This window comes from Phycodurus eques, chromosome 10, assembly GCF_024500275.1.
Source record: "Phycodurus eques isolate BA_2022a chromosome 10, UOR_Pequ_1.1, whole genome shotgun sequence".
NCBI lineage: Eukaryota > Metazoa > Chordata > Actinopteri > Syngnathiformes > Syngnathidae > Phycodurus > Phycodurus eques.
The window spans coordinates 20,828,493-20,839,754 of record NC_084534.1 but is presented as its reverse complement, the minus strand read 5'-3'; the positions used below and the strand labels follow the sequence as shown (position 1 = coordinate 20,839,754).

Genomic DNA, 11,262 nt, shown 5'->3' with positions numbered 1-11,262 from the left:
CACAGGTTAATCTTCAATGCCCACTGAGTTAATGTTACACAAGGTTTCTAGAACATTTTGCTGAAAACGACTTTTTTAGGTTTTACTTTAAAACTAAAACAAGTGATTTAAGAGGTGGTGGTATCAGTGATGTTAATGGACAACCACTTCACTGAGACTTGATTTATTTCAAAATAATCACAGGAATACTTTTTATGAAATCATTTGACGTCATACATTGTGAAGATGGAACAACAGTGAATGCATCAATTCATAAAATATCATTCACAAAACAAGCTACACTTACATTCCAGCACTCTGAAACTATATATTTGTTTTATATGACAGCACCATAGTGTTATACAAAGATCAATATATGGCATGTAAAAATGACAAATTTACAAAATTACAAGGAAATCAGAGATACTTTTAAAAAAAAAAAACTAAGACTGTAAAAACAATGTAACAATCAGGGTTGGGAAGATTACTTGAAACTAGTTACCTGTTAAAAAATGTCGTCAGTAATGTAATCCAAGTACCATAATATCAATGTACGTTCAATTACCTTTTGGATAAATCCAATACAAAATATGATAGTCAAAAAACTATATCATTAAAAACTATATCATTAAAATCTATATGTAGATATATTTGCCTGGTCATTTCTGTCTTGTAAATTCAGGAGGAAGCCGGCGCACCAAACCCACAACCTCAGAACTGTGAGGCAGACATGCTAACCACTTGTTATACTGTGCGGCCAAGCTTCATAAAAGCGTTTTTAAAATCCATCCACATGACGCAGTGTCGCAGTGTGTGTTATAACGAGTGAAAATAAGACAAGCGCATGAAGGCAACCTTTGCATTTAGTGGTAGCTTCAGCTAATTAAGCAATTGGAAGAAATTATCACATGGTTTGCTCACAATATCGTGGCTACAATCAATACGAGTGGCCCATTGAGCTATACTGTAATGTGTCAACGGATCCACTTGTTTTGCTGTCAAGTCTCAACAAGTGTGTCTGCCTCCACGAGCTAGCTTGAACGCGGCCGAGGGTTCAAGTCAACAACTAGCCTCTCCTGCATTCAAATTGTTATCCTGTAAAATAATCACATTTTTTACGAAATATACCTGTAGTCTGATTAGTTGTTTTCCCCTGTAACTGTAGCAGAACACAGTTGCTATAAAAAAAAAAATAATAAACAGGCAGACTTTGTATCGGTCCGTTGTGGTGAAGGAGCTAAGCTGAAAGACTTAAGCTCTCAATTTACTGGTCGATCTACGTTCCTACCCTCACCTATGGTCACGAGCTGTGGGTTGTGACCGAAAGAACAAGATCGCCGAAATGAGTTTCCTCCGCAGGGTGTCCGGGTTCCCCGGGTTCCCCGTTAGAGATAAGGTGAGAAGCTCGGTCATCCGGGAAGAGCTCAGAGTAGAGCCGCTGCTCCTCCGCATCGAGAGGAGCCAGATGATGTGGCTGGGGCATCTGATTCTCATGTCTCCCGGATGCCTCCCTAATGAGGTGTTACGGGCACGTCCCACCGGGAGGAGACACCGGGGACGACCCAGGACACGCTGGAGAGAAAGTCTTTCGACTGGCCTGTGAACGCCTCGGGATCCCACCGGAAGAGCTGGATGAAGTGGCTGGGGAGGGGGAAGTCTGGGCGTCCCTGCTAAAGCTACTGCCCCCCCCGACCCGACCTTGGCTAAGAGGTAGAAGATGAATGGATGGATCGAAAAAAAAAAAAACAAGAAAATGTAACGCTGTTTTCCATTACTCGGCAAGCCTGGTAACAAAAACTATATAATTCATTTAATGGTTACAAATATATCCTGTGTGATAACCACAAGTTTGCAGTATGGTTCGCTTCGCCACTGGTAGCTGAATGCTTCCCAATTCCCAGTGACTGGGGGCCATGAGCAAATTGTACAGCAGCTAGAGCCTGGACAGGTCAGAAACCCTTCAGTGTTTGGACCACATATATTGTATAAATGACGGTACGACACTCATTAGGTGATAGACTTCCATATGGAATCATTGAATTTGATGTTTCGCGGCTTCATAGACTTCCATATGGAATCATTGAATTTGGATGTTTTGTGGCTTCATTTTGAAGTGAGTTTAAATGCCACTACAACAACAATTTACTACCTTATGGTAGTTCAGTTTTGAGTGTTTCCTTCCAACGAGGATTATGCAAGATAGACGATTTATAAGAAATTTTGTGATGGGAGTGGCGCAAAGGCCATGGAAGAACGCATTGAAGTTTTATTGCAGATCCAGCGGATACTAGTGATTCTTTTGTATTTTTTTGGACCCAAATTTAAAAAGTACAAATCAGGCATGTGCAAGGTGGTGTATATTTTGGCGCATCTCCAATTAACGATTGACCTTGTGTGCCATTCTACCTGTGGTTATCTCTGCAAAGGATGTAATGTGTTTGCTTCTGTTTATAGTTTAGTTTGTTTGCTTAGTAGGATTCTGTTAATAAACATTATAAATAAATATAATAAATGACAATTTGTGGAATAGAGTATAAAATGACCCTAATTTTTATTATAGAAATTAAGGGTATAGATCCAGGATTGTTGCGTAATTTCCTGCATATCCAGGAAGTGAGTGTCTTGGTTTTAAATCTTGTTTTGGATCCAGGATATGTTTTCCTTAAAATGTCAGTGAATATTGTGAAACATTTCTGGTGACAATTTGGTGAAGATCCTTTTTCTCTTGGAAGAACTTTTTTTTTTTGGGGGGGGGGGGTAATAATTTAAAGGTTTAAGGCACTTTTATAGAATCTGAAAAAGGTTGTTGGCTCAGTACGCTGAAGTGCACACAAAGTAAATGTTTCTGGACTCAATATTTCTGCTTTATTCCACTTTCAATGATCTACTGGCAAATAGTTTATCTGTATGGCTTAATTGGCCCACCGACCGTTCCACATAAATACTTCCATCAACACAAAAAAACAAAATAAAAACAAAAAAGAGCCTCATAAATTTGATCTTAAATAATGTTTTTGAAGGAATATGAATCATTGAATTTGATGTTTTCTGGCTTCATAAAATATTTTTTGAGTGAGTTTAAATACCACCTCCACATCAACCTATTTATTACCTTATGGTAAAGTTTTGAGTGTTCTTTCCTTCCAACAAGGATTATCGATGATTTCTGAGAAATTTTGAGATGGAGTGGAGCAAAGGCCATAGAAGAACACGAAGTTTTATTGCAGAGCCAGCGGATACTAGCGATTTTATCTCTGCAAAGGATGGAATGTTTTTGCTTCTGTTTATAGTTTAGGTTGTTTGATTATGTTTGTTTAGTAGGATTCTGTTCAAAACAAAGAGACTGATTTTGATGACAATTTGTGGAATACAGTATAAAATGACCCGGATTTTTATTTAGAAATTAAGGGTATAGATCCAGGATTGTTGCTTAATTTCCTGCATATGCAGAAGTGGGTGTCTTGGTTTTAAATCTCGTTTTGGATCCAGGATATATTTTCCTTAAATTGTCAGTGAATATTGTGAAACATTTCTGGTGACAATTTGGTGCAGATCCCTTTTCCTGGAAAAACAATTTAAAGGTTTAAGGCACTTTTATAGAATCTGAAAAAGGTTGTTGTTGGCTCACTTGGCCTAAGTTCACACAAAGTCCATTTGTCTGGACTCAATATTTCTGCTTTATTCCACTTTCAATGATCTACTGGCAAATAGTCTGTATGGCTTAATTGGCCCCCCGACCGTTCCACTTAAATACTTTCATCAACAAAAAACAAAAAAACAGCCTCATCAATTTGAACTTAAATGTTTTTGATAGAAGAACGATAAAAAGGGATTTGTGATTATTGGACCTCTGGCCAGGTTCTGTGTTCTTGTCCTTTGTAAGCAAAAAACAGTTTTATCCTATCGAAGTCCAAAAGTTGTAAATGACCGCATGGCATTTTTGTCATCGTGGAGCTTTTGGCTATACCTTACAACTTTGCCTTTTTTATTCCCTTCATGTAAACAATCAAATATTGGAGGATAGGAATGGACAAACAATGAGACACTGACTCCGTGATTGGTTATTTTCTAATCTAGTATAGCGTGGTTGGAAAGGAGAAAACCAAGTTGTGAATGTCATCTTTGGTTTTGTAAATATATTTAAAGTTGTTTGTTGTGCCTCACAGTGTTCAATGGAAGTGCTCAATGTTGATGTTCTCAGAACCTGTCTGATTTGTGCGTCAAGTTGCGCAGTTCAAGTGCTTTCTTGTTCAATTTGGGTGACGGAAGATCCTCCGATGGCGTGCATAGGGTGGCGAACCGCTAACAAGAAAGAATGTTGAATGTTTACTTAACTTTAAAATCAGTTTGTGGTTATGGAGCAGAGTAAAATTCATTAAAAAAAATAACATCAAACATTTTACCTGACGAAGTGTCCCGGGAGTGGTAATCAGGTTGTACACCATCCACAAAGGAACGTTGAGCGTGGAAGACAGAGTGAACCACCAGCCCAGAGCATAACCCCACCATGGATACTCAATGGTGTTGTTGAACTTCAGAGGTTTGTATTTGACCAAGGAGAAGAAAAATGTTCCCTGAAAACAGCCATGAAAAAGGGGTGAGCATAGCAGCTAGCATATTTCGTTTTAGCTACAGTGGCTCTATCACGGCTGTTGCTTCAACATGGAATCATAGACTAAATAAATAATAAAAAAATGCCCATAAAAAATATGTTATCATAAAAACGTTCTAACTGTTCCTGATTTTTAATTCTTCTTGTCCTTCAAAAACAGCTAACCACACGGCTTAACACAGTAACTGCAACTAGCAGCTAGCATCTACTAGCAGGAAAAGCCCAACAAGGGATACATTCAAACTTGGAAAAATATTTATATTTTCTATTGTCTTTTTCCCCGATTATCAATACATTCTCTAATCTTATTGGACAGTTTTGAGCTTAACGTCAATAATTGTACCATCCTAAAGGATTCTTAAAGATTCTAACATAAGCATTCATCTAGAACATGCTAATTAACTGTACATTTAATACTGGACATATCTGTATTAAGAAAACTGTGGACAGATAACCTTTTGTTCATTTGTATTGTTTACACATTCTTGTGTTCAACTAAAAGATACCAATTCAGCAAATAGAAATCATTAACATTAACTCAGTGAGAATTTCAAACCAGGGAGTATACAACATGAACCAGGGAGATAATCTCAAAATCTCAGGGCTACTGGTTTTAATCTTCTCTTAATTGGATGTAAATATATATTTTTTAATTATTATAAATAAGGATACATTTAAAAGGATGATCATTTCGAACCTTTACAAAAAGTACCCAGGATTTACTCAGCTGTTTTTGTTTGATTTCACCTTTATGCAACCAGGAAACAGAGAATAACCCCTTTTTCAAGGGAGTCCTGGCCAAAAGGCAGCAGCAAACACAAAATACAGTTCGTGTTCCCTCGCCACTTTGCGCTTCACGTTTTGCGGCTTCAGTACTTCGCGGGTTTTTCCAAAATATTCATTAAAAAAAAAAAAAAAAAATACAGCCATATCGGCAGCCATATTGCGGAAAGACTTGTTGTTTCATGAGGGCACGAGTGCATTTATCCTGTGAGCTGATTGGCTGCGCATCATTGCAGCCTCACCCAGCATCTTCCCTTGTTGTGTCTCACCAGTCTCATCCACGCTGTTGTGTTCGCAATAACTTTTTTTGTTTAAGCGATAATTTTTTTGATTAGTTAAGCAAGCCCTTACTATGCCGCCGAAGCACTGTGCCCCTGAGAAAGCAAGAGGAGGAAGAAGATGATGACATTCAGCGAAAAAGTGAAATGTCGATGAATGTTAATTACTGTATAATAAATGTTAATTTCTGTATAAGGTTTTATAATTAAAGATTTAAGTAAATATATGTACTGTTGTAATCTTTGTCTGAATGTAAAGTATAAATACTGTTTACATATTTTAAACATTCTGGTACCCACATACACATCCACGAAAATTCTTAGGGGGGGACAAATCCTACTTCGCGGTTTTTCACCTTTCGCGGGGGGTTCTGGTCCCCATTGACCGCGATAAACGAGGGAACACTGTACATGCATATTTACACAGATATGACACAAGCTATTATCCCCTAGGTGGCGCCAGAGTCTAATCCATTTATTCATAGGTATCAATTCATGAACTGGTCCACCGTCTTTTTACAATACAAAAGCATGTTTTTCTCCGAAAATGAACACATACATGAGACAAGTCATATTTGGAGAAACTGTACATGCTTTTCATTGAGCAGGGAGTGTGATAGAGTATCGTGATTTACACTGATAATTTCTTTCTTTTCCTAGAACCTGCCTGCTGATCTAATTCAATTAGGGATGGGCACAAATAATAATTTACTGATTGCTAAATTTTTATTGTATGGGACTGATTGTTGATTAATTGCATCTTGAAGCAATTGCGGGCAAATGGGGTGCATTACACTAGTGCAGCATGATGTCAGCTATGGAAAGTTACTTGATTAATTGATTGTTCATTTTCAAATGGTCAAATTTCTAAATCTAAACTACAGGTAATCCATCCCTCAATTTTATATGGCGCTCTTCCTCATTAGGGTCGCAGGTCATTTGGAGTCTATCGCCTAATTGAATCTAATCTAATCTAATCTAATCAAATCTAATCAAATCTAATGTTTTTAATGTCCATGAATAACGTTTATCAAAATATTTAAGCAATTTGTATTTCATGCCGATATTTGAGCATTTTTTGTAAAAACCTTGTTTTTCTTTTTCATTCATGGAGGAGGATCCCTATGGTTTTTGACTGTTTTGACGACAACAGATAAACAAAAAAAGTGAGTTAAGAAAATGCCATCTAGAGACAGAACCCACATAGCAAGAGTTGCCTTGGAAAATTTGCAGAACCTTCCAGAAGTTGTTGACAGTTTTCTGTTACAAGTGGCCCAGCTATTTTCGTCCACTATCTTAAAATCAAGGTCGGTGGAATGAGAGTAAAGTTAATCTTCAACAGTTTACTCTTTTATTCCCTGTCTCAGAACTGGCAAGTCAGACTGAATGTTTACTCACCATGCAGATGATTGGAGTAACATATTTCAAGCAGTGTTTAATCAGTGGTGAAGGCCTGTACCCAATCATGTCCTCGACGTTGTCATAGAAACGATCTGCTCCTGTGGTCACATGGCGAATCAATGGTGAGGAAGAATGATTGAACAGTACAGGAGCCATTCAAATGTGAAATCCACTGACCGTAAATCCATCCAATACACACAGACTGAAGGATGGCAAAGAGAAGCAGAGTCATGCCGCTGCAGGCGTAGTAGTCAAACAACTGGAAGATGTACAATCCTCCCTGTGTGTGTGACAGGAGGCATCTTGAGAATTAACAAATCTGAGGAAGTAAATCCCAAAAAGTAAGCATAATTCTGCCTTACCTCAGTGACCATTATGAGGCCGATGAAGAAACAGAAAACAATGATGAGGAGTAGAAGTATTTTACGTCTATGCCCAACATGGAAGAAGGAAGGTTTCAGGTCACAAATACCGGTGGCAATGGCTTCCAGACCTACAAACTGAAGCAAAGGGATTTATGTTACATACTGTACACATTTGCATGCTGATTTCAATGTACAGTTAGTACTTTACTTTTAGTTAAAAAGACAAAGAATCATGTAGTACTCAATTGTGGAGATGTAGCGTTAAACTGTTTTTCACCATTTCAGTTTTCCAGATTTTTTTGGGATGTGGCTAAAATGGCGCCACGTGACAAACTTTGGAATCCGGCATGCATCGCCCCTCCCTATATCCGAACTTAATCGCCTTTTTTCACAGCAGCAGTTATCCGGCGTAATTGCGAAGTGCAGTTAGCTAGGAAGCTAGCTATGCCTACATGAACTGCATCTTCCCTTTGGATAGTCCACTGGTGTGGCCGCTTTAGAGCGCCTCGTTGTTGGCCGTAAATGTGTGCACGTCACGCAGAGAAAGGCACAATAGAATAAAAAAAAAAGTCTGACGTGACAACTAGCGTGTGGACAGGGGCTTTGCGCTGGCGTGGCTGCTTGAGAGCGCCTTGCTGTTGGCCGCGAGTGCACACTTGATGAAGAGAAGGTGGAAGAGCTTAAAGGTCAGAGGCTGAAAATACAATGTAAGAATTTAAAATTGTATTAATATATTATATTAATTAATTGTATTAATATAATTAGTTCTCTCTTTTTAATTGTATGCCTCATAATTAATTCAATTATAATAAAAAAAATGTTTGACAGATAAAATAACACAGAAATTGTCCATTTTACTAATATTGTGTTCCAGATCTCTGGAAATGTGCGAAGTTCCATCCTGTTTCAAACGCTCCACCATCATTCCAGTCCCCAAGAAACCTACAATCTCGGGTCTGAATGACTACAGGCCTGTCGCTTTGACATCTGTGGTCATGAAGTCCTTTGAACGTCTCGTGCTGGACCACCTCAAGAGTGTCACAGGTCCCCTGCTGGACCCCCTGCAGTTTGCCTACCAAACGAACAGGTCTGCGGATGATGCAGTCAACATGGGACTGCACTTCATCCTAGAACACCTCGACAGTGCAGGGACCTACGCGAGGATCCTGTTCGTGGACTTCAGCTCAGCGTTCAACACCATCATCCCTGAACTCCTTTCATCCAAGCTTCTCCAGCTCAGCGTCTCACCTGCCATTGCCAGTGGATTTACAGCTTTCTGACGGGCAGGACACAGCAGGTCAGGCTGGGGGAGGCCACCTCATCCACACGCAGCATCAGCACTGGGGCGCCCCAAGGTTGTGTCCTCTCTCCGCTGCTCTTCTCTCTCTACACGAACGAGTGCACCTCAGCGAACCCGACTGTCAAACTCCTGATGTTTGCAGATGACATCACTGTCATCGGCCTCATCAAGGACGGTGACGAGTCTGCGTATCGACAGGAAGCGGAGCGGCTGGAGCTGTGGTGCGGCCGACACAACCTGGAGGTGAACACGCTCAAGACTGTAGAGATGATCGTGGACTTCAGGAGGCATCCTTCGCCACAGCTGCCCCTCACGATGTCCAGCTGCCTTGTGTCAACCGTCGAGACCTTCAAGTTCCTGGGAATTACAATCTCTCAGGACCTGAAGTGGGCGACCAACATCAACTCCGTCCTCAAAAAGGCCCAGCAGAGGTTGTACTTCCTGCGGCTTCTGAGAAAGCACGGCCTGCCACCGGAGCTGCTGAGACAGTTCTACACAGCGGTCATCGAATCGGTCCTGTGTTCTTCCATCACAGTCCGGTTTGGTGCTGCTACAAAAAAGCACAAACTCCGACTGCAACGGACAATCAAAACTGCTGAAAGGATTGTCGGTACCCCCCTACCCACCCTTGAGGACTTGCACGCTGCCAGAACTAAGACAAGGGCATGCAAAATCCTCTCGGACCCTCCGAACCCGGTCACCAGCTCTTCCAGCTCCTTCCCTCAGGTAGGTGCTACCGATCAATTCAAGCTAGAACTAGTAGACATTCCAACAGCTTCTTCCCTCTTGTAATCAACTTCTTAAACAGCTAACCTTTAATTCCATCACAAAGAGCTGGCAATTTTTTGACTTGAGTTCGTTGTCACATTTCTGTGGGGCCAATTATGTATTACTTGTGCACTCACTGTAGTTGTCGCGCCATGCTGCACTATTTGCATATACTGGCCACTCATGCCAGAGTACCATCTGCTCTATTTGCACACTGATTGAGGAGTATCTGTAACATTTGCACAACCTACATTGTCCCAGATTATCGCACTACTCTTCACTTTAAACCGCATACACTCCTTAATTAAATTAATGAGAGCCAACACAAGAGCTGTGCCTTTACAAAAAATATTAAATACTTAATCTTGATTGCCATTGTCTGAGAAGTGTTGTGGTTTAAATGCACTAAATTTGACCGAGGCATTGCTTGTCTGCCTGTTAGCTTAGCTGACAAACAATAGAAAAGTGCACAACCTCACTGTCCAGTCCAAGCAGGATGATCATGATGAAAAAGAAAATGGCCCAAATCTGTGGAAACGGCATCATGGCCACAGCTCGAGGGTAAGCGATGAACGCCAGGCCAGGACCTGGGGCGAGAGAGGTTGGTGGGTTCATGTATAGAAGGTATTCCCTCACATTTAAATTGTGTGACCTTACCTGATTCCGCTACTTTGGATATATCTGTGTTCTGCTCATAAGCCATGAAGCCAAGAACGGAGAAGATTGCAAACCCGGCCACAAAACTGGTCCCGCTGTTCAGGAGGCACAAGTAAACGCAATCTCTAAGAAGAACACCAACAACAAAAAAAAACATGTTAAAATTTGTTACTTAAGTCCTATTTAGTTTTCCAAATATCTAGTTGCGGAAAGACGTGTTGTTTCATGTTGATGTGTGCGAGAGAAGGTTTCCCTGCATGCCAAAAGAGATGAGTTGACTCAGAGGCTTTGCACATGCCTGTACGTGCCTGTACTGTACGGGCACTCATACTTCCATCCATCAATTTTCTGAGCCGCTTCTCCTCACTAGGGTTTTCTGAGCCGCTTCTCCTCACTAGGGTCCTGCCTTGCCTCCCTGCTTCCCTGCAATTGGGTCCACCATGTTCTTACCTTGTGTTACTCGCCCTCGCCCTAACCACGTACGTGACAGAATGAACCGACCAGAACAGGACCCAGCGGGAAGAAGATGGCGTCACCCTGGACACCACCAAACTGCCTCCCACCGTCCTCAGCCTGCCATCCATACCTACCCTCCTCCAGTAAGCCCTATCGTTCAGTCTTTTCTGTCCTTTTCATCGGGTCCCCCCACTTGTCCTAGTTATTCACCATGCCCTACTATTTTACATCCACATGTTTCTTTATATTCTGATTTTTCTTACTGTGAAAATGGCCCCGATTTAGTTAACCTTCTGACTCTGACACAGACTTAGATTTTTCTGGTTCCTTCCCTAGTTTATCCCGTCCTCGTCAGTTTTTGTCACGTCTCGCCGTTTCCAACCCCAGTGAGTCCAAAACCTTTCCCTCGGACCTTTTCTTGGGCACCCGTTTGGCCATCTACACGGGACCGCCGCGTGGTGGCCAACGGAGGCGCCCAAGTAAAGGTCAAATTTTGCCCCCTCGTTTTTTCCCTGTTCCCACACGTTGTTCCACGGCTCCAATTAAGTCACGTCCAGTCAAACCTGCCCCCAAGCCACCATGTTCAGTACCAGCCATTTTTCCTAGTTCACCTTCCCGAGACCTTGTGCACGCTTCCACTCCCGTACCCTCTACTCCCAAACC

At 41.2% G+C, this 11,262-nt stretch overlaps 1 protein-coding gene across 2 annotated transcripts in view; it reads right to left on the bottom strand.

The window, feature by feature from the left end:
* Window positions 1-559: 559 nt before the first annotated feature.
* LOC133408253 (sodium- and chloride-dependent GABA transporter 2-like) overlaps window positions 560-11,262 on the bottom strand; it is a 28,034-nt gene continuing 17,331 nt past the window's right edge. The window contains exons 9-15 of one of the 2 annotated variants that reach the window (XM_061686863.1): window positions 10,144-10,268; window positions 9,961-10,073; window positions 7,416-7,553; window positions 7,231-7,333; window positions 7,051-7,151; window positions 4,383-4,553; window positions 560-4,281 (exon numbers count right to left, since the gene is read on the bottom strand). In XM_061686863.1, the coding sequence (XP_061542847.1) occupies window positions 4,177-4,281; window positions 4,383-4,553; window positions 7,051-7,151; window positions 7,231-7,333; window positions 7,416-7,553; window positions 9,961-10,073; window positions 10,144-10,268 (856 nt within the window). In that variant the 3' untranslated portion in view covers window positions 560-4,176. Of the gene's footprint in view, window positions 4,554-7,050; window positions 7,152-7,230; window positions 7,334-7,415; window positions 7,554-9,960; window positions 10,074-10,143; window positions 10,269-11,262 lie in introns of both variants that reach the window. The other variant, XM_061686862.1, reaches the window with a different exon arrangement.